The following is a 24225-nucleotide window of genomic DNA, read 5'->3' on the forward strand; positions in this document are numbered from 1 at the left end:
TTTTAGTGTTCTGTCTCTTTCTCCTGCTCCGCTTTCTGTGATGTTTGGTCGGCACACCGAATGTCGGAGGCTCATAAAAGACTCCCAGTCATCCAGGTGGAACCGGCATCACAGTCGCATTTTAAAAGAACTTCACATCACAGTCAAAAACGGAGCAAATTGGACAAGCAGGGACATAAATGATTGGCTGCTGTTCAGGAGACGGTTTGATTTGACAATAAGCTTCACTCTCCTCCTCAGTTGCCAGGCAGATGTGTGAGCATCCTTAAGTGTTTTTGCTTTAGTGACATTTGTGTGATTAATGACCTTGCAATCAGATTATTTTCATGCTTTTTTTTTTTTTTTTACTGTCATGTCTCGAAATGAATAATGAAATGAAATGTGACATGCCCTATTAACAGTCTAGCTGCCATAGTGGCTTGAAATGTTGTGTTACACTTGAAAAAATGTGGCAGCTAATAAATATACTCTGTTCCTGTGAGGATTTAGTGACCGACTTCAATATTGAACTGCAGGTATTTATAGACATTCAACCTTCTGTCAAGCTTAAAAGGATTAACTCCTAATAAAAGGTAGATATACTGCAGATACATAATGACATTCAATGTATGACTCTGACAAAAAGGGTCATAAAGGGGCATTACACTAAAATATAGCCAATTATGTGGCTCTTGGGTATTTCATATGGAATATATTCTCATTAAAACCTGCAGAAAATGGAAGAGGAGCCAGTTTATATTTGACTTTCTGTGTCTATAGTGGAGCTCACTGCAAACTCAGCTTTGGTTATAGTTAATAGGCTAAAGAGAGCTGATATAAAAAGCGTCTGATGTCGCTATTGCATGGAAATTGTAAAGTTTCCTTAATGCCTTACTTCTCTTCCCTCACTTGTGGAAAATGCAGGCATGCACAGTTTCATTAAATATCTTTGACAGAACAGTTTATTTTATTTTTTCGAATCTTCTTCTCTCGGGAGCACTGACAGTGCACAATATTGTTATGGAGGTCATATAATATAGTTATACTTTAAAAGACACCGTGAAGCCAAAATGAGAGTTCACTTTATGGCAAGTGGCTCAGAGGAAGACCCACTCAGTCTCAGTGAATTGCTTAGCAACACAGTGCCAATCTCTCTAAGGTCGCCAGATAGGCTCATTTTTCTAAATTCATATTTCACAGTTATGATAACCCAAGTATACGTTTCTCTAAAATGCTCGGATAAAGTTACTGCTTCTGTTAAGAAGGCCGTGTCAAGATTCATAATATACTAGTGATTCCATGCAATATTTGTTTATTTTATATTATTTTATTGTACTCTTATGCTTGTATTCCATCATTTCTCCCTAAATTGCTAATATCACGACTGCTTTGTGCTATGAAATAACCGTTCCTTATACAAAACTCAATGGTTGGTCAATGAACATAAAGGATGTACTTATGTTTTGTCTCATAATTTACCAGATTCAGTGGCTGGATAAACATTCATGTACACAACATTTATTCTAAAATTGTATCAGACGTTTTCAAGCTGTAAAAGACATGAACAGTAACTTATGGACAGGCCACTCCACTGTTTTTTGATTGACATCACATGTGGAGTGTGCTACTTCACATAACCTTTGGGCATCAGTGACACCTGGTGTTGATGTGCCTCTGAGCAAAGCATGTGACCCCCCACCCACCCCCACCCACCCCCAACTGTTTCAGGGGAGCTGCTTCCTGGTGTGAAAGTTTATTATTATTTATTATTTTGTTGAAGAAGAAGAACATTCATGTTTATGTGTTTAAAAACAGGAGTCTGTTTTGCACCACCGCAGTTCTTACTACATGTTTATAATTACTTGTTGAGACATGGCAGCTTTGCAATTAATGTCAATTAAATGTTTATTGTTTGAGCAAAGAGGAGGAAGTGTGAATCATACAATTAACAATGAATCACGTTTAATTATAGATCATGATATTACTTTTGTACAGGTGAGTACAGAAATTGTTACTTAACCAGTTTCTCATTATCTTAACAGAAAATCACTAGTGCATTTCTTTATTAGTCGACTACTTCTCCAAAAAACTTTTTTTAAACTAAAATTATCTCAACACTTTGCCATCTGCAAGCCCACATTACATAACAAGGTCTTATTTTGTGGAATTCAATAACAAAAGAAAAGCAATCTTTAAGTTCTTTGTTTTCAAGTGATCCGGCTGTTTTTGTATCATTTTGTAGATCCTCCTCATTTAGACCCTGCAGATACTCTGTGATGAAGACATTTGGGGAACATTTCTAAAGATAACTTTTACTTAGCTCTATTTTCTTTTTCCTTTTTCATTTTTATTTCATGGTTGAACCGTTTCTGTGACATTGCTGTTATGTGGCTCCTGTGAATCTCAGCTCTGGGAATCGTCTTGATTTGCATATTTTGTACAAAGTGCAGTCCCAAATATAAAGGTCGATTGACTCTGAAGTGACCACACTAAAAAGGTGGAAGATAAATTGCACACCCTGTGGCATCAGTCAGCCTCAGACAGAAATAGAACACACCTTCTGCTGAGGAAGAGTATAATTATGTTAAAAGCGCGTGGGGGGTGATTATGCAGCTGATTAGGCCGAAAGAATACCCCGAACCAGTCGTGTTTCTAGAAACAAATGGTTTTATAAATATGATTTCACTACTGACATGAAAATGTATTTTGACTCACTTCCTTACCCCAATCAGACTCAACCAGAATAAAGGCGAGTGAATCACTCCTTCTCACCGCCAATCAGGGTTTGCAGCATCTGCAGCGGAGTGACAGTGTCTTGATGTTTTGCTCTTTGTGTCCGTGCCGGCAGTGAAAGATCATGACGACGCTGCTGGACCTGAAGAGTAGCGTGCTGAGGCAGGTGCAGAGGAGCCAGTCGTTGAGGAGCAGACGGGAGCCGCCGCCCACCGCCAGCAGCCCCCTCACACACTGTCCTGACCCCATACCTCGCAGGTTAGTCGCTGGTGTGCACACATACAGTACGTACATATATATATACATGATACTTTAGATCATGGAGCTCTAAGATTCTTGACAAATAGTCTCTCACACATCATTGTTCCTTGTACACCCGGCTCGGCTGATACTCTTTAACCTCCAGTAGCTTACAGCATTAGATTATATTTAAGCAATATTACATGAGATGGTGTGCTTTTCCGTCATTGTTGGCACAGTCAGGAACAAGGCGTCTGATAGTTCTAAATGTCTAGTTGACCAATCAGATTGCTTGGTCGGAACTACCTGTTGTGTAATCATCTATACGCCGTTCTTGGATTACAGCTACTTTATTTAAGTCACTGTTTAAAAATGCCTGAAATTCTCTGGTTCCAGGTTCTTAAATGTGAGAATTTGCTGTTTTTCTTCAACATACATAACAATCAATTGAACATCTTAAGATTCTGGGCCCTGTTTCCCAAAAGCATCTTAAAGTTAAGATCATCTTAGTCTCATCGTAAATCAGTGGGCTAAGATGTCCCTGGACTGTTGGTTGGACAAAACAGGCAAATTGAAGGCATCACTGTAGGCTCTAAGAAACGGTAAAAGGCATTTTTTTTCACTATCTTTTAACATTTCTCAGACCAAACGACTCATCGAGAAAATAATCGGAAGATTAATCGATAATGAAAGTAATCATTAGTTGCAGCTCTACTGAATTTTGTGCCTTTTAGAGGTGGGTCTGCTTTTACCTTTTATATAATATACTGCATTACTGTCAGACATAAATGAAGCCTTGCTTGCTTGAGTCTTAGCAATCAGCGGGAGGCAGGCTGTTTACTAATATATTAATTTTTCTAGAAATATAGCTACAGTTAATATTTGCCTGATTGTTGCCATTTAGGACAAGTAATAGCTTCAGTAATGAGAGTCTTTGTTTAGGAAATTAAAGTGCAGTCAGTGTAGCTCAAAAAGATAATGACAGCCTTTCGTAAACAGCGGCGCAAGCTCAAAAGCAGTAATTCATTCCTGTTATTCATTTGTTTTCCGCCGGCTGTCCTGCTGAAGCCACAGGTCGTCATTTCTTGTCAACAGAGTGTTTTAATGTGGCTGGCATTTATTCCAGAGTAGCGACTTGCTGTGAGCAGGCCATGCACAAGCTGCTTCTCCCCCAAGGACACATCAACCAAACTATTACATGCACAGTCAGGCTCTGTAGGGATCACAAATGCTGCTTTCTTGTATATCAGTTAACGCCACATGATTCTGATGTCCACACGTCCCCTACATCATACAGCACACTGCTGTTTTTACTTGAGTGACAAAGATATTCTGCTGCATCGAGAAGCAGGAGAATCATCACCTTATACATGTTGATGTATGTATGTGTTTGTGTGTGAATGGATATATACATGGAAGTTATGGGTACTTTTGTTTATGCATGTATATGTGTAGATATATGTCAAAAAATTAAAAAAAATACAGAAATACATCTTACAGCTCATATACAAAGCCAAAAAGAAGATCATAATAATAAATATACAGAGACAAGCTGTACAGAGGGAAGAAACAAAAGGAAATACTTTTGCTATAAGCTTAACTTTCATCCTGATAAACAACTTTTTTTCAATGTTTTCTGTGTGAATAACCAACAATAAAAAACTAAATAGATTTAATTTTCTGTGTCGTTGAGATGACAAATCATCTACATCTTCATCTACATCTTCCAGACAAAGCATCCAGATGGTAAAATAGATTTCAGCTGCATATAACGATGCACACTTCTTCAATAAATGGCATAAAACATATTTCTTTACACTGTATCTGTACTTTATTGTAATACATGTACACAGTTTGGTTAACTCCACTTATGTTTTCCTTTTTTTCACTGTCTTTATTGTTTACAAATACATCCCAAGTGCAATATTGTGGATAGAAAGGATGTCTGTCTGCCTCTATTGATTTCTGTTTTTATCTATTTTTATTTTTGCACATTGTCTTTTAATATATGTTGTTTTTAGTCGTGTCTACAGTACCGTTTTGTTGTACTGTACATGTGCAATGACAATAAAAGGCATTATTTTATATTCTGTTCTATTAACATAATATTAATGTTTACAATATTAGAAGATACCACAACAAATTCATAGCTCTTGATCTGTTATGTGTTGATTTGTTATTGTTTCATGTAAATTCCTGTTCACATATACTGTTTGTCTGTATGTATTTGTAGTAATGGGGATATGCTGTAAACTCGGTGCATATATGTATGTCTTCATTTAAACATATGTGTGTATATATATAGATAGAGTGTCTTTTCTGTACATGTATGTTAAGTGTATGTGTGTATGTATACATGTATGTGTGTATATGTGTAGTTCAGTGTATGTATGTGCCATGTAATGCGTGTGTTAGCATTAGTTTGACAGCACTGTATTCTCGGGAGCATGAGGTCATTAACAGGACCTCAGTCTTGATCTTGTCTGATCCTTATCAAGATTTATTCAATTTTTTTTTTCCGTTAAATATTTTTTTGGGGAGTTTTGTCTTTGCCTGCCTCGTAACAACAAATAAAGTGGCACAGGTAAAATAAATCGTCTGATTTTTTTTTTTTTTTTCAATCTTGTTTTGAAGCTTCGTGTGAAGCCAAAAGTAATAGTATGAACCTGAGGTTTCTATAGCAACCTAAACATGGGTTTCTGCCACGATGTGAACTTATACTCGTAATAACGACTATGTCTATTTTTAACATGGAAGATAACCTCAGATGGTGTGCTGAACATTGATTAATTTTGGATTTCAGAGACTAGCAATAATAGACCTCGAGGGGACTTTGTCTGTACATTTTTATTTAATCAATATTCTTGATGCTGCCTCAGTATGTTTTCATTTTAAATGATATTTCTAACATAATTTCCCATCACATCTTCTTCAGTAGGACCCTTTTTGTGTTGTTCATTAAAGAGTGATTTGAACCGTCAGTATTGTGCATCTCACCTTTTTCTCATTTCCCATGCCAGCACCCTGGTGCTGCAGCCTTCCCACTGAGCCTCAGCCGTGCACACACTCTGAGCGCTCATCATTAGAGGCAGGCTGTTGATCTTTGTTATCCATTCAGACTGCTGCTGACCCGCCTGCACTCTCACTTTAATTGAGAATTTGCAAATGAGGCCGGGTAGATTTGGACCGTTCCATCCGCAGTTGTTGACCCAGTAGTACGGTCGGCTGTCAGAGCCTCTCAGAGCAGAGACTGGCACATTGGAGGTGTTTAATTCAGTTGAGCAAATTATGCTTTTTTAGGTCTGTGTGAGCTAGTTAAGGCTCTGGCAGTGTTACAGCATAGATCCCACAGGGATTTACATTTGAATGTATATTTTGGCTTATTATTGTTTGCTTATTTCACTGTTCACTGTCAACAACAATGGACGTCATATTGACTTGACAGTGTTTTGAATCTTGAGCTTGCTGCAGTGTCATTAATGGATTTGACTCCTCTGTGTCAGTGTATTGAGGCTCATGTTTTTTTAATTAATGCAGAATAACACAATCAATTTAGAACGACACTAAACGGAAACCCCTAATGCACCTGTGATTACATTCATTAATGGCACATATACAATACGTTTAAAGGACGAGGCTGCTGCTACTGTATATTTTTCATCTTTAAATCCAATTAAAAGAAACCAGCAATGTTCTAATCCGTCCGCACAATATTTTCTCGACTTCCCGACCCTGTTTGTGTCATTCAGTCTCAAGCCAATTTGCTCCTATTGAAGACATAAATCTTTAAAAAGGAGTTTCAAATATATAATTAAATTTCTTCTAAAAGACTAAATAATTTCCAATAACAGAGAGCCACTGTAGTTTCATCAAACATTAATAAAACAGGAGTGAATAGTGTATTTGTTGGGGATTTTCTGCAGTGGATTAACACACATTTGGTGATTTGGTGTTCACGGCTCCGGAACAGTCTATGTGGGGTTTTACTCTGACTAGCAGAGGAGTGGATTCACTTAAGTACAATTTTGAGGTGCTTGCACTTATACTTTATACTGCACCACATCTATCTGACAGGGATAGTTACTTTTATAAATAATATTGTACGTGCAAAACATATGGGCTTATAAAACGTGATGTAGTGTTATATATCCAGGATATATACTGTATAAACCAGTGCATAAACCAGTTCAAAACAGCCATGCTCAATACACATGCATCAATAATAATAATCCAATATTTTGATATGAAGTATATACAGGGTAATAAAACACTTACTGGGGCCATTTTTCTTTTGATACCTGTGTACTTTCACTCAAGTAAGATTTTGAATGCAGGAATTTCTCTTGTAATGGAGTATTTTTACACTGTTGTATTGCTAATTTTCCTTTTATATAAAAAATAATCTATATCAGTTGAAATTAAAAGTTCATACTTGACCGTGGATGCATTAATTGACACAAACAATCTCACCATAAAGTCCGTTAGTACCTGTTCTGAAGCTTATAGTCATATAACATTATCTTCCTCAGCCAGAAGTCCCCCTTCAGTCAAAGATGTATGTTTCTTCTTGTTACTTAAGTTGGATGTTTGAGCTTTACTGTGCAAAAATGTGCAGAGTTTGAAACTAGTAGGCATGGTTTGTGACATCACAACCAGTTTGGAAGCCAATCCTGTTCCAGTATGCAACTTACACAAGTTCTAGAAGCCTCCAGTGCACAAACACTGAGGATCCCATTGAAGTAGGAGACATCTTGTGCTCAGCAGTTAAACCTTTAAACATTATTTGCATATTTATAGATTGTGGGTTTTAATGAGGTAGGAGGAGGAAATATCATTTTAATTATATTTAACATGGTAACTGAATATTTTTTGTGGAGAAAACATGTCAAACACCATTTATTATTTCAAGCAGAGGATTTATATATGTTGTAAATCATGTCTGGAGGGGATCTTTAAAGTGCACAGAAATATAGAAATTTGAACAGCTATAAAGTTTGGCTAAACAGGCAATACTTGTTAGTAAGATTGATTCATTTTTGGTTTTTTGTTAGTTGTTTTGTTAGGGAAATATCATCAACCTTATCCTTTAATACCTAACCTAATCCTTTAACATGTATTTACAGCCATTGATGACAGACCGTACATTAAGGGCTGAGAAGAGAATATCCACTATACATTATATACTGATATAATATTCACAGTATGACCTAATACTGTCAGATATATCCAGGAGTAACTTCCCATGAGCTCAACATTGCTTTAGCTGTAGCATAATACCTTACTGTGTTGCTTGATGAATAATAGATAAGGAACATAAATCAGAAGTTTCACCGCTCATACATTACCCAACTTGCAGTCAGGAATCATATGTGGAAACATGAGATCCTTTGCCTGTTTTAAAGTAGGTTTAATCTTCAGTCAGCTATTGACCCGCACAGTGAACTGTGAAACAGAATTGTGAAGCACCCAACTTGGATATAATTTCACACCAGGCTACTGTTCTGTCTGTCAGTAGTTGTAGCTGGGAGACTGCTGTTTTCTTTCACAAGCTATTGAAAGGAGAGATTCTATCAGAGATGTTGTGCTTATAATCTCCACGTTGAGGATTTGTCACCTGTAGTGTCTTCTTGCTTAATCAAAAGTGTAATTAGAGTGAAACAAACAGTCGCGTATCAGTATCGAGGAGGGAGGGATCCTTGTCATGGAGATCCTCGCTTGTGATAGGAGCTCCAGGCTGATATTATGCAGTGACAACCATGATCAATCAGATTAAAAAAAAAATCATCTTATTTTATTAGAATGCATACAGACGTCACGTTGTCTTTCATGCTGCAGACGACAGTGACGTCTGCGCTATTAATTACCATGTATGCACTGCCACATTATATTGGAAGTTGGAAGTGAGGGGTTGCTGTCACCTTCAGATTCTCAATTAGTAATGTTTGAAGACAGATTTTCGCAGATAGAAGTTCAGAGTGTTTGTGTTTTTTTTTTATTTATGTTTTTGCTTCTGATTTACACTCCAGACAGGGAAACATAATTGAAGCGTTTGACTGAATTCTGAAAATAAATTAGAATAAAATGACAGTAAAAAAAAAAAAAAAAGGACCTGTTTCCTAGCAACATCAAATCAGTTTGTTATTCTAGTGGTGTGTGTCTGTGTGTGTGCGTGTGTGCATGTGTGTGTGTGTCAGAGAGGGAAAGAAAGGTTGAAAAATATCGGCATCATTTTTTTTTTTTTTTTTTAGATGTATCAAATCAGAATTGACTGGATTTGCATCATTTTAGCTTTATTTCTGCTCAGGAACACGTCATCCCAAAGCTCAAAACAAAACATCCCAGGCTGTCTGGACAAATCGTTAGCTGCATGACTGACAGATGATGGGGTAGATTTCCGGATACGAGAACACCCGGGACGATTGAAGACGGATGTGGAGAGATTTGAGTGTCTCATAACACGAGCATGACGATCAAATGAAGCTTATTTGTACTATATGTGCAAATGAAAACTGTAAGCTTCAAAAAATCTCTAGTTAGAGGACAGGCTTTGTTTGTGGAGTCATTCACTGATTGCAGACTCAGTTTGTAGTTTTCAAGCTTTCAAACACTGACTGAGGGGTTCAGATGAGAATAACAACTCAGTTTTTGATCGGTATTTAGCAATATCAACAAACACACCAGTGAGACTGAAAGTTTTTGATGCAAATTAGTTTTAATTCTAACAAATGAATGGTTAAGCTCCAGCCTTTAGTAGAAATACAGGGACTACCAGGCATGACTAAGGAAACTACAGATTAAAACTGTGGTGGTGTAATTTGTACTCAAAAGAGGTCGTTTATTTTAAAGAATATACTGTTAATGAGCCTTACATTGATAAAATATTTCAACACTTTTAACTGAATGCCTCCGCTTTTGAAGTTTAAATGGGGTTGACAGCACTGGAAACCTGACCAACTCTCCCAGCATGGCTGCCATTAGTCTTCATCAATACCTCAGGGGTTTGCCATCCGCTCCCCCACCATGGCGAGAGTCAGTAGGTGCTGGGATGGGCTGCCACACGCCCGCTGTGATGCGATGACGCTAATAAAGGAGCGTGACGGGGGCCTCTGCGGACGGCTCTCCTGCATAATACGACGGGGGTTGGCTGAGAGACGAGGTAGCTGTGAGGGTGAGGTGCAGACGGCATGGCTGTTCCTGACCGTTCTGCTACAGCTCACATCAGAGCTGCCTGCCCCCAGTGATTTCCATCACAGGCCAGGAGGAAGATGCCCACTGAGAGATTTGGGGGGGGGGGGGGTGAGGGTATTCCCAAGGTGTTCAGCCATCTACTCCCTCCATGAATGTGCCTGTATCACCATGACAACTGGAGCTGGTGGGGAGTCCGGGGATCCACTCGCACCTGGAGGAAACAGAAAACATCATTTGCATTTGCACACAGCCCTGCTCATCATAGTAGATTAACATGGTTCATGCAGAGTGCAGACATGTTGGGTCGCTGAGAGCTTTAGTCCAGATCTAGCTTTTGCTTTTTTTAGTCCATGAGATAAGACAATGTTTGATAGCTAATAAAGAGATGAACTGTAGGCGATGGAGTCCAGTAGTTCAACATAAAAAGGAAACATAGTCTATATTGACAGACGCTCCTCCAAAGTGTTGTCAGTAAACATGATAGCGTGATGCCACCAATGTCACCGGATCCCACTGTGTTTGTAATTACCATCCAGACATATTCTGTTGTTAGACTGAATCTCAACCCTAACCTTATACTATGCATCTCTCGACTCACCGTTTCTCATAAATGAATATACTTTCCTATTTTTAGAACTGTGTTTGCCAATCTGCTCCCTCTTCTTGGCAGGATTTCTGAGGAGAGCGTGGCGTTCTTTGAGCGTATGAATGCCATCCTGCAGAAACAAGAGAACATGCTGCGGGCTGCCCAGGCTGAGGTAACCTTCACCCAACTTCCACCTTTCCGTCTGTCACACACTTGAGGCACATGTACGTGTAATGAGTAGGCCTCGGCGCTGTCACTCAGCCCACTGCTGTGGCCAGTATGACGTCCGTAGACAGAAGGGCCGGGTTTGAGTAGGGTGCCCAGAAGACTAGAAACTCAGCTGTGACAAGCTGCTGTCGATGGCTGCGTTCAGCTCATCCTGCTGCCAGTGCTAAGACAGCAATGATGCTTTATTGACATCTTTGCAGTGAGTGCTTGATGACTGCTTCTCCAAATTGCTGTATGACAGAGGAGCAAAGACAGAAGCAAAAAGTAAGGGACATCCGCACTACATTTCATAATTGGGAAGACATCATACTATCTTTTGAGACCTTAAATTTTGGCTGCAAAAATTTGGAACGAGTCGTGTAAAGTGATAAAGTGGTTATGAAACCAGTGGAGAGATTACTCCTTCCAAGTGATTATCGAGGGTCTACTGTCGATAATACCTTACTATGTCTTCAGCTTCTCCTTTGGCCAGTTCTTACTCAACACAGCTTTAAGGAGCAGATTCTGTGTTAAGTAAACTGTTTCTGTCCCCTCACAGTGCCAAAGAGGAGCCTGCACAGTGCCACCTCCCCAAGAGCATGTGGACCAGGCCTTTATTCCTGACAGGATCAGCAGGACAGAGGTAAGTTAGCTCAGCTTTTCTTTTTTTTTCGGCGTATTTCGAGCAGAGATTAAAGTTTTAAAAGTCACAATAACAGAGCGCAGTCGTGTTTTTTATCCCCGCTTTTGATGTGCAGCAGAGCAGAAACCACAAAGGCGAGAGAGAACATGAGCGTTTATTTTTCAAAGGTTGTTATTAAGTGGAGTGTGTTTTCGTGTAGCTGGATCTGCTTTATGAGGAAGCTGTGTACACGGTGGTCAACCGAGTGGGAGTGCCTTCACCAGAACAAGTGAAAAGTGACGAAGAGCTGTTTGCTTACCTTCTTAAGGTATCTATCTATATGTATTTATCTACAGTATCATCCTTTACCTTCCCATCAAGGACAGATTCAATGATACAGACAGTAGTACATTTGAAAGTTTAATTTAATGACCATGGGCATATCAGAAAAAAAACAGACTCTATTTCCTGAGCTCCATTAAATCTCTGCCAGAAACACTGATGCTGGCCTCGTAGAGAGTGTTATTTGTTGTGAGCAAGAATCTGAGCAGATGCTTTTGGCTCAAACCTGATTAAACATCAAAGCCCAGTCACACTGTGTACTGATATTCAGCTGTGATATTACATCTATTCAGCTGATGTCATGCTAAGCTTTGTGGCCTCTTTTGTGTCTGGAGTAGGCGTCTTTTATTCAAAGTGTGTAGCATGTGTTCCCAGCTGGGCAGGTGCTAGCAGGGGCTCTGACTTACCATAAGATGTTATGAAGGAATTTTACTGGTGTTTCTTAAGCAATGCAGTTTTTATTCATTCAGTCTTGAATTTCAACTGTATTTCCATGATGATAATACAAGCTTTTTTCTTGCCTGACCATCTCTCTGAGGTGTTTGATATGGGCGAGGAGGAACAGGATATCATTCTCCAAAAAGTCCAAGAATCCAAGGTGAGGGGCACTTTGTACATGACTCTGTGACACTAACAGTCCTTATTCACCAGCTTTCTATAATTAAAGGGACATTTTGGCAGTAATCGTGCACATTTCCATATTCTGCTAATGATGTGCCATGTAAATAGTTCCTATCTTGTGTGCGATTGCAGATTTAACACATTAAAACAGAGTGGAGGCATCTGGTTTGCTCATTAATGTTTCAGAGATATTGAACAATGAATATTGAAGGAGCTTACCACTATGATTGCAAGTTGTGGCACCTTGATCCATGTATACTTTCTTTTTTGTGAACCTTTTTGGATGCATGCTGCATACTTTTGAAGTTTTTACATATTTTTTCTGCTCTTAGCAGAACTAAAGGCTCTAGGCAGCCTTTAGTTCCATTACTGTAGATAACAGATACTTACTATGAATAGGCAACATACCAGAAAAGTGGACCTGTGAATATACCGGTGAAACTGGTGTTTTTTATAATTAGTTTATTCAGTTGGTTATAAAGGTCTTTTGACTGTATTGTTGGGTTAATAAATAAACACATTTTTTGTGTCTTCTGACACATACTTTAAATGTTTTGAGTGCTGAATGAAGTGTTGAGCTGCTCAGGAAAAAAATGATATCGTGATTCAGAACCAAGCAATTTAAAAAACTGTAATTGTAGTGTAAAAGTAGTTCAGTAAAGTCAAACCCTTATTATTATATTGAACATTATGAACAGTCTGAACTGCTTTGCCTGGTATCAATTCTGTGCCCTTGATAAAATAGATTTTCATGTAATTCAGAAACTAATGGAAACCAGTTGCTGCCTGGAACGACAGAAAAAATACTTATTACTTATTATACTGAATTTTTGAAATACTGCAACACTGTTTACATAACGGTTAGCTGCAAGCTAAAGTACAGAGTATGTGACTTGTTTGCTAAATTGCATGCAAAACCATAGGTACAGCCGTTTCAGTCATTACCTTATTAAACTGATAAAACTCATTGCAGAAATGAACTCCTCAGTGGTCACAAAGTGCAGTTTTAGATGTCACTAAATCCTCAGTTCTGCAGCCACAGGTGGTGTTTTAGTGCATTCGCTGCTTTCTTCTCATGCCCGTATTTTGAACAGTGCAGTAGTAATAAGGTGAAAGCATGGCCTGGAGAGTCACAGTTGGAGTGCATTGTGCCCTTGGAGATGTTTTCTCAGAACTGTGAGATGTAAGACTTGTAACACCTGGAAGCCCCATTTTGTATGAATCTTTGTCTCTAACTTGACCGCCAATATCTCGAATATCTCTCTTAAGAACTGTGAGGTCTTTTGCTACACTGTTGGAAATGTGAAAATATATTGTCCTTTGGTAGGACATTGAGTTTTTCTACCCTATGAGTCACGGAGTCTTTATACCTGATGAAGCATACAGGAATTGATTTGCTACAGTCTTACTCTAAAATGCATGCTGATATTTACTTTAATGGAGATACAGCAGAATCAAGTCAAAGAAAATGCATTGCCATGTACTCTGATTAACTGTACAGTTTTTTTTTTTTCTTTTACTGAAACAAATTATTTTTTCACAGCGTGCCAGTTTCTCTTTGAGAGTTTCTGTTATGAAAGCAAAGAACCTGATGGCCAAGGACGCAAACGGTGAGACGTTTCAAGTATTAAATCTCCATTTTAACGAGAAAATGGTTATTGAGCAACAATATGGAACTGAAAAGCTTTTAATGGTACTTGCTTGGTGAATAGTCAAGTGATTTACCTCCCATCAGATAACATCATACAGTTTTCAGCTCTTTGTGGCAATAAGATTGTTCAAGCTAAGTGAGACCTGTGCAGATTTTACCAGCAGTGATGATACAATTCATTCTGTTTAGGATGTTGTCCAACCTGCTTATGAATTACGATGGTGTCGTGCAGAAATTAGAAAACATGATCTCAGAATATCAGTTTTCTTGAGAGGTTTTATTTGCTCTCCTCTGTTGAAACACAATAGGAAATAACTGGAACTGCTCTGACTAAAGTGCTCATTTATTTCTCACAATCTTGTTCATTTCCTGTTTATACACATAGAATTTGATTATATTAGGTTCAATTTCCACCATGAAAGTTTATTCATTTCACACAGTACTGTTGTGTTAACTGTGAGCTAATGTTGTGTGGTTGCAAACAGTCCTCCCAGCTTCCCTTAGAAGCTGAATAAATTATATTTCAGATACGTGTACAACATGAACAATAAGAGAATCTCTGTTGTTTTTAAGATTGTGAATTCACACAAATGCTTAGTAACAAGCTGCAGACACATTTTTAAAAGGAAATCAGCTCAGATGAAAAGCCCTGCATTATAATTGAGTCTGACATACTGTATCCTTGATGTGCATATTTTGTATGCATGCCTTCTTTTCATCTCTCAGTGTATGAATTATTATTATTTATTAATTAAATAATAAATGGTGCCATTATGATCAAAATACACGCAAATACATACAGTATATAATATACACATGTGGCTAATAATAGTGTGGTAGTAATAGTGATCCTAGAAATATTTGACTTCCTGTATCATTTTCAAACCGTCCAAAGCTTTGCAGGGTTTTTTTCAATGTCCTCCAACCGCAGCCGACTACTCACATCCTCTTTCCAAGCGAGGTGAAATTAATCTCAAACAAGCCTTTTGTCAACCAGTCGCACTGATTACACTGACAAGCACCATATCAAAACACAACACTGATTATAATCACAAATAAGCCCAACGGCTTTCCGTCACAGCGCCGCCAGTGTGATTAAAAAAAAAGTTTCAAGTGTGCAATAACCTTTTGTGTGTGTGTGTCACCCTGTGGCCGGCAGGGTACAGCGACCCCTACTGCATGCTGGGAATCCTGGTGGGCCAGAGCCCGCGGGAGACGGAGGAGAAAAAGGAGAGAAAGTTCAGCTTCAGGAAGAGGAAGGAGAAGCTGGAGAAACGCTCCAGCACCAAGGAGGTATTACCTGCCAAGTGTATCCAGGTGACTGAGGTTAAACCGGAGACTCTTAACCCGGTCTGGGACGAGCACTTTGTCTTGTGAGTACAGCACTTTAACCTTTTTCACAGTACTGGACACAGTGATATGTGTGACATGCAGGATTCACACTGACACCCAAAGCTGTGACCAGCGCAGCACCTTTTCTTCTCTGTCGTCTGTGGAACAAGGGTTGAGTTGTTTGATGTCAGTGTTTCCTGTCTTTTTTCACAGTGAAATAGATGATGTCCACAATGACCTGTTACATCTGGATATATGGTAAGATTAGTGCGAGCCTCAACATGAATATCTTGAATGTCACCCTGCCAGAAGGACTGGGAAGGTTTTTTGCTTTAACGTCAGATAATTCAGAATTTTTTCTTGCATCGCAGGTAATATACAAAAGCAAACTCGAGAAGTATACACACAAAAGACTCAAAACATCCCACTAATGTTTTTAGCTGTGGTGCTTTACAATCACAGGGCAAAACATTTAATATCAGTAACTTATTCTTTAAGATTTTAATGAAGTGCACTGTTTTTTTCTCTTCTGTTTTTCATGCAAATGAAAGTTTACAGTCACCAAGTAAAAACAAAAGGTCTTTTAGGTGGGATGCAAAAGTTTTTGTTGGTTCTGGTTGTGGGTGTAGTTGACAATTTTATCCCTTATATCCTTTGTTAAATGCTTAAATGTGAATGTTATCATTACACATTACTCTCAACCAATCTGTTACAGTATGTTGCATAACAGATTGGTTGTGGAGTCAATATTCAGCTGTTAAAGAAAGTTTTGCTTGTTTTTATCGGTAAAAGTTCCAGTAAGAGCTGACTCTTGGTTCTAGTTCAAGTCTAGAAGGCTTTCTAGTGAGCTATAATGGCTCTCAACAATGAAACATGTTCTTACAGGAAATGAGAGGTTGTAATAACCTCTGAATTATCCTCTTTCCTTCAGGGATCATGATGATGATGTGTCTGTTGCTGAGGCCTGCAAAAAACTCAATGAAGTCAGTGGACTTCGAGGAATGGGCAGGTAGAGGAAACTGTGTCATGTGATGCTGAACCAGCTACCAGCTACTCTCAGTTGAATTCTTTTAGTAATGTTATTTGGGTTTTTTTTAGAGCTGAAAATCAAATGATTCACAAAGTCATCATTATAATTTTGTGTACTTTAATGACACATAAATCGGTAACGAATTAATTCATCCAGCTGGCATTATGGCAATGAAAAGATGAGTCATTCAACCTGCCAATCAAAGGGGAATTTACATCTGAATTAAGCCAGAAGTCGCAGTTTATGAATGAAGAGGCCTGGGTTATCTGCATTTGATGAACAAAAAAACTAACGGCAACCTGCTTGTTAAATTTACAGCATCGTTTAGTTATTTGTCCTTTCACCTAAAAGAAAGACTGACATACAGGAAAGCTCAGTGCCAATAAGTCTGTGTACACAGAGAGTTCAGCCGGTTCATGGAGAGACCATTAAATAGCAGACATGTCTAATGAAAACCTGGGAATGCCAATTACTGTATAGTCCAGGCACAAAAGAATCATAAGCTACTGGTGGAAAATATGTAATTTAAATTTTTTCTTACCAAAATTACCGAATAGTCAGCTTCCATCAGGAAATGATACTCATTTTACCAGCGCTCTAATTGTACATCATTGTGAAAAAAGGCCTAAGCTAAATGCCTAAAAATGAAAACTGTTGAATTATAGGTGTTATAATTAAACATTATTTGAAGCTGTGATAAGCAGGGAAGCTAACTTTGCTAACTTTCCTCGCATACTGCTTTCTCTTGTCAGGTATTTTAAGCAGATAGCAAAGTCAGTGCGTTCCAACGGATCTGCATCATCAGGCTCTGAGGAGAATGCCGACGACTTCCTCGGATGTATCAACATCCCGTTGAATGTGAGTGTTTAAAGTGGAGAAATTCAGAACAAACTCTCACGAGTCAGAGGTGCCGTGCTGCTGTTACAAATCAAACCACAAATAGATTCTGAAGCAAACAATATGAAGGATTTCCCTTCAGTGCGTCAGTGCCATCTGGCTTGTTTCCTTCTCGCAGGAGATCCCTGTTGTTGGCTATGACACCTGGTTTAAGCTGGAGCCTCGATCAAGTGCGTCTAAAGTTCAGGGAGAATGTCACCTGATACTGAGGCTCTTCACCAGCCAGGTATGTCTAACAGTGATTCACTATACACATGTTTTCTTACATGTATTGGATGTAAAAAATGTTTTTTTTTCTCCTTCAGAGAGACACAACTTTGTCTAAGAAAGACTCAAATGTGTCCATTCACAAGAAACTGCTGTGTCAAATTGTGGCGTATGAGCATGCTCATGTTAAGGTGAGTTTCCTCCAGATTATTTAATCAAAATAATCTTTACAATAAAGCTATCAATGATTTTTGGTAGTGACTTACTTTTGTGCAACAGATTTAATTTCAGTTACTGTTTAATAGTTTTTTAGTGTGTGTTTTAACCATCCCTGTGGTGTTTATTCTTTTTATTTTACTGACTTAATGTAAGGATTAAATTAAGTCAGTAAGGATGGCTGGAGTCAGTTAGTTGCTTGTACAATCTGTTGGTTGAGACTGTCCTCTGTGGTTTGCTAAATAGGATTTAAGATGATTAGACTTTGTTTTGACTGCAGGGAAATTAATTTTTTGTATGTATGAGTTGAGTATTTCCAGTGTAAAAACAAAATAGCAAATTGCAGGATTGAAGACTGAACAGCATACTGTAATACTTGTTGTGCTTGAGAACTCCTCTGTTGCACCAGACAGCCGTTGCCGCTGAGCTAATTGATATACAAAGTCTATTTTATGATGCAGTCAGAGTAGCTGCACTCTGGATACAACTATTACATTTTTTTATAAGGATAAAAAGATTCTGATCACAATTTTCGGAAAAAAAACATCTGATTTGGTGTGCTCATTTAAAAATCTGTAATTATAGCTGTGCTCAGTTGGTTTATTAATAAGTAAGTTATAGTTATAATTATATTTAGGCCTTTTTGCAATATAAACAAAAATTTTGGATGAGTACAAACCTAAGTGTAGCTTCTTCCTATCCTTATTAAAGTATGACATGATAATCTTTCCATCACACCAGAGAGAGCCATACAACTGGAACGGGCAGGTTAGTCCTTCAGCGTGGACTGTACTGACTCACCATGCTGTGCAAACTGATCTCTCACCTCTCCAACAGGCCATTATGTGAGTATTAATGGAGAAATCAAAATGATTAAATCAAATCTGAAAGCTTTAGCATCAGGTAAAAGGTGCATGTTTTGTCTTTTAACGCAGTCGCTGGCAGTGCTACAGCAGCCACCATCGAACCCAGAGGGTGTGCTACTCCCTGCTGCTTCGCCTCCTGAGGACCATCGATGCAGAGTGGGACCCTCCCACTGTGAGAGGAGACCTGGTAGGTTCTCCGCCACTGGCCTCCCAGTAGGAAAAAAACCTTTCATCATGTGGAAACAGTCACCTCATTAGCTCAGCTCTTCACTGACATTCATCAAGGTTTTTGGTTCAGCCAAAAATGTCTCACAGCCAGTGTACTTGAAGCTATAACTGAGGGCCCTTCCTGTGTCCAGGAGAGGCAGTTGTCAGACAGCTTCAGGCTGTACACAGAGCACTGCCTGTGCCTGATGAAGAACATGCGTCAGGTTTTCCCCAGCACCAGCGCCGCTGCCATTACACGCTACGAGCTCATGCTGAGGTAAAGTCACACCGCCATTACATCACGCACTCGCCCGTGCTGCCATACCAGGAACACGCTCAACCTTTCACCCCAACAGACACAGTGAGACTACAACCAGTCAGTCACACTCTGTGGAGGAAGCAGTGTTTGGATCCTTACCCAAACAGAAATATCTTAATCATTACTCATTACTCATGTCAAAAGAGATATTAAACATTTGTTCCCAAGCACACATTTTGTTGTATAAAAGCTGTAACCTACAGATTATCTGCACCAGCACATTGTTTTCTTAGGAGCAAAACAACAAGTGCTGTATTATTTATTCCCTGTAAGCAGTCATTCTTTTACACTACTATCATATTCTGCTTCCATTCCACCTGTAAAATCAGTCACTGAATCCTTTCATACCTTAAAACGCTGGTATTAAGGCCATACAGTCCCCCTCTTGGAAGCATGAAAGTGCTCTGCTAATTTCTGGCAAAAACTTCTTGTTAGATTTTGATATTTCTTGTGTACATCTGGAATTTTTTACCCAAAATCATTAGTATTCATCCTCTGGGGACCATGAGTATCAACAGTGAATATTATTATTATATTTGACCCAATTCTAACACTATATGAAAGCTCTGGTGTCAATAAAATCATTAATTAATAATCCTTGAAGGAGCATGAATATCTGTACATTTGATGGGAATCTGGCCAGTATTTTTGGAGATATCTTGCTCTGAATAAAAGTCTCGGACATGATGACTGAAATCACAATTATTTGATTTTAACTTCAGCTTACCATCGAATAAAAGAAGGGAGGTAGAGCAGCACAATTGACCAAATTAGGGAGTCTGTTCCACATAAAAGGAAGCTAGTGAAGTCAGCTAATTATTGAAGTTCATGTTGCTGTGTCAGACTAATTTGGAGGAGACTGTTTTTTTTTTTTTTATAGAAGTCCAGCTCTGCCCAGTGATCAACACTTCAAGGGAGATCTCTTCTACACCTCTCAGAAATACACACACACACATACACATACACAAAGTGACTCAACTAACAGTTAAAGTTGCATCTCTCCTCTCCTGCTGAGATAATGCAGGATCCTGCATACAATTATAGTGCAAAGAATTTAGTGAGGTAGTAGCTTTTGTCCTCATTTTTGTCCTCACAATAAGCTGTTAGATAATATACAGTATATGTATATGATGTTAAACCAGCATTTAGGAGACCCGGAAGCAGTTTTTTGTATTATAATTTGCGTTTTCCTGTCTGTATATGCCAGGGGGATTGGCTACATGCAAAACATGCGGGCGTTTAAGACTGTATGTCCTCTTCGAAATGAACTGCATTTGGATATCACCACTGCTGTCAAGGTAACAATGAAAGTGCAATAAAAGGACCAGTGCATAGGATTTAGTGGCATCTAGCAATGAAGCTGCAGAGTGCCACCAACTCATGAAAAACATGAAAGGCCCTCTAGAGCCAGTGTTTGGTTTGTCCATTGTGGGCTACTGTAGAAACGTGGCAGTGCAACATGGCCGGCTCCATGGAAGAGGACCCGCTCCCTAAGTAGATATAAAAGGCTCATTCTAAAGTAACGAAAACACAACAATTCTTATTTTCAGGTGATTATACACTAATTAAAACATTATATTATATTTCTGCCAAGTCTATTGTGCTAGATGCCACTAAATTCTACACACTGCACCTTTAAAAAACAAACATGTAATTTACTTAAAAGGTACCTTGTGGATTTTTTGACCACTGGAGGTACAGGAAGAAGGAAACACATGTCCATCATGAAAACAGGAATGTATAACTGATGGTGTTATGCTATCAAAGTACCAAGAATAGAGGGAAAGAAGAAGAACAGAAATGGTTGTTAGCGATGCATTTTATGCAGAAGTAAACATTTATAGGCTTGAGGGATTCACACATTGTCTTTTGGTTAGAAATGCTGAATGCTGCATCTTTAATTAACCCACTGTCGTTTCAACAGAAAGGATCAGCAGAGTGGTACGAGAGCTTAATTGCACGATATAAACCAGAGGAAGGGGTATGTTTATACTGAAGAATATAAGTCCCAATGACAGAAACCATAGTTTGCTTTTCAGGTTTATTTAGTCTTTTGTTGATGTTGTGCTTTGTGTATACACACCGTAGACTCTGGAGGAGCAGCTAAAGAGGCTGGTTCATGTCGTCGATGCTGTGTGTGCAGACGTACAGAGAGCCCAGAACATCTACAACAAACTCTTCTACAGGTGACAATCACTGCTGTGGAGGAAATGCTCAGAGGAAGAAAACAGTTGTTTGTTTGTTTTTCTAATACAAGGCACTGCAATTGTTCTGAACATTGATTTGCATTAAGAGGTTATTATTGAACTGATGCCATTTCCTCTTTTTGTTTATTTGTTCCCACAGTGCAGTGAAAGTAGATTTCTTCAGCATAGCATACAGGCAGCTGGAGAAACAGGTATGTAATTGAAAATAATGTGAAAAGCAATTTTTTGAGTCATGCCATATTGTCGTTGCTGACATTTACACTTCATCAGCACTAATATTTGAACGCAGTCATATCCTCTCATTCTTCAGGTAGCTGATGATGTAAATGTAGCGATGGAGCGAGTGTGTGGGACTCTGGAGCAGGAGAGCTCCAGACTGACTCAGGCGATGGGAGAGACCATCTTTGAGCTCTTCATGTCCTTGAAAATCCTCAAGGGCTTCCGGGAGTTTCTTCCTCTCAAGTTGGTTATCAGTTCAACTCAATTCATATACCAGCGTGATTGACGGTTTGGTGGTTATTTCTTTGAAATGTCAGGGAAAACTCCAACCTTTTCTTCAGCTTTGATTTTAATAAAAAAAAAACATATGTTCTTTTTAACAGGGATGCTAAGATGTTGGCCTTAACCGGCTTTCATAACTGGTTCAAGTCCTCCATTCATAAGTGGCTGCAGATTGTTCATGACAGATCCTGTGACAGGATCCGTAAAGCAGTGGAAACAGACAAGGTGAGAGGCCACTGCTCTTTAAGTAATGAGTAAAACAACATGAATTTAACATATACTGTATAGGTTTTATACAATTCAATAAATGTTTGTAAGTCATTTTAATGTAGTTGTAAGTAGATATAAGGTGTTTTACTTGTTTATCAATCTATGTTGTTTCTTTATTAATATACCTTTCTCAATAAAATATCTCTATAAATGCTTAAAATAATGAAAATTATGAATTATGAAGATATTTTACTATTACAGTTCTGTGTTGTTAAGCATCTTGTAACTGTTATACATGGGATTTAATTGTTAATGCTTTATAACAATTCTGTTGTGTGTGTGTTATAAAGCATTTATTAAGTGTTTATAAACACACACATACACACATGTACAAATGTAGGTGGGTTTATAGTTGTTTATAATGTCCAGATATCATTTCTTTTTTTAATATATTTGTGAAAAAACAATTATAAAGATATTTATATTCAACAGTGTTTATTAACTGTTTATACACGTGTACAAATCATTTACAGGCAAATGTGTTTAAAACTACTGACGACATATATATGATTACAACTATGTAACTGTGTTATGTTTATCAAGTATTGATTGGAAGAAATTAAAAGATATTTAATCTCTCACATACTCCTTATAAATGTTAAATAGTGGGGCTCAAAGTGTTACCAAACTTTTAAGAAAAGCAAATAAATCCTTGTTCATTACATATTGTTACATAATAACATATATCTCCTGTTTTATTAATACACTATGCATGTTTCATGTTGTGTTTGTGTGTTTTGTGGGCAGATGGAGCCTGTGCAGCAGGCCAAACACAGCTCCTCAGCAGTGGAAGTGACAACATGCTTCAGCCAGGTGCGGGAGATCTGGCTCCAGCTGGCCTGGCCAGACTCTGCGGGGGCCTTCATCTTTATCACTCGTTTGACAGACGTGAGTCCCACTTCCAGTGTGGCCGTGCTCACGCTTGCACATAATGCAGACATACAGACACGACTCTCAGGAGATGCGAAGAATTAATAAAAGGTTTTACCAGTGTTGGACCCCAAAAAATGTTTAAAAATTGTTAACTTTCCACTTATAACAGGACTGTGATTTTATCTGTGACAGAATTTCTGCAGTGAGGCTGTGTGCTACTCAGAGATGATAACACGCAAGATTGAGAGGAACCAGCTGGGCCGAGACCACAAGAGCTTCACAGTGCAGGTAATGCCCGTAGCAAGACAGAACTGGGAGAGGGCACACAATGACGTGGAAAGTAAATGTCAGCAAGAGTTCTCACTGATATCACAAAGGGCACAGCTGGAGATCAGCCCACTGACATGTTTAAAAAAAAGCTTGTCGTCGTCAATCATTTACACTCGCACCCCGTCCTTCCACTTCTCTGTAGCCCTGCTTCTTTTCCTTCTTTGTTTCTCCACCTCCACCCTCTGTTTCTCCTCTTCTGCTCCTCCTCGCTTTCTGCTAGCTCTGCATTGCCCTGAACAACATGGAGCATGTACGCGTTTTCCTGGGTCACCTGCCTCGTGACCTGGACTGGTCGGGTGTGGAGCGTGCCATGGAGGAGTCCTGCGGGGTGGAGGGGAAGGAACAGGTTTACAAGGCTCTCAATGGGCAGCTCTTCAACATGGACCTGGACCTGCAGAGGGAAGCCAAGCGTCTCATCACGCTGCTCACTGACAAGGTGCCGCACAGCCGATACAGTGATGAACACGTACAAATCAACCTGAAAGCATGAGACATTTACTTGTTCTTGTAGCACATATACAATTTGTCATTGTCCTTGTAACTTCATTGTTGGCTATTTGTGTACCTTAAAGGGAGAGGATGAACCTTGACAGGGTGAAGTTTCTACAAGCAGTGACTTTATTGAATATGTTTTTAAAAATGTTCAGATTGGAGAAATAAATGCATGCCCATCGCTAAATACAAGACTATTCTTTTGAAGAGTTGGCATTTTGGAGAAACATTGCTCGCTGCCATAAAACAAATCCTGTACTCTGTTCTATACTTGGATTTGATCTCACGTGTATGTTGGAATTTTTTCGA

General features: G+C 38.8%; 1 protein-coding gene across 1 annotated transcript in view; it reads left to right on the forward strand.

Moving 5' to 3' along the window:
• baiap3 (BAI1 associated protein 3) overlaps positions 1-24225 on the forward strand; it is a 39115-nt gene that overhangs the window by 5901 nt on the left and 8989 nt on the right. The window contains exons 2-25 of the mRNA XM_067570477.1: positions 2828-2970; positions 10811-10898; positions 11493-11576; positions 11776-11883; positions 12436-12495; positions 14062-14128; positions 15329-15542; positions 15715-15759; positions 16433-16510; positions 17284-17389; positions 17547-17654; positions 17734-17826; positions 18593-18696; positions 18787-18904; positions 19077-19201; positions 20451-20541; positions 21168-21224; positions 21332-21429; positions 21590-21641; positions 21761-21912; positions 22053-22176; positions 22969-23109; positions 23287-23382; positions 23645-23860. Coding sequence (XP_067426578.1) covers positions 2837-2970; positions 10811-10898; positions 11493-11576; positions 11776-11883; positions 12436-12495; positions 14062-14128; positions 15329-15542; positions 15715-15759; positions 16433-16510; positions 17284-17389; positions 17547-17654; positions 17734-17826; positions 18593-18696; positions 18787-18904; positions 19077-19201; positions 20451-20541; positions 21168-21224; positions 21332-21429; positions 21590-21641; positions 21761-21912; positions 22053-22176; positions 22969-23109; positions 23287-23382; positions 23645-23860 — 2559 coding nt within the window. The 5' untranslated portion in view covers positions 2828-2836. The remainder of the gene's footprint in view (positions 1-2827; positions 2971-10810; positions 10899-11492; positions 11577-11775; positions 11884-12435; positions 12496-14061; positions 14129-15328; positions 15543-15714; positions 15760-16432; positions 16511-17283; positions 17390-17546; positions 17655-17733; positions 17827-18592; positions 18697-18786; positions 18905-19076; positions 19202-20450; positions 20542-21167; positions 21225-21331; positions 21430-21589; positions 21642-21760; positions 21913-22052; positions 22177-22968; positions 23110-23286; positions 23383-23644; positions 23861-24225) is intronic.

This window comes from Thunnus thynnus, chromosome 17 (genome assembly GCF_963924715.1).
Source record: "Thunnus thynnus chromosome 17, fThuThy2.1, whole genome shotgun sequence".
NCBI lineage: Eukaryota > Metazoa > Chordata > Actinopteri > Scombriformes > Scombridae > Thunnus > Thunnus thynnus.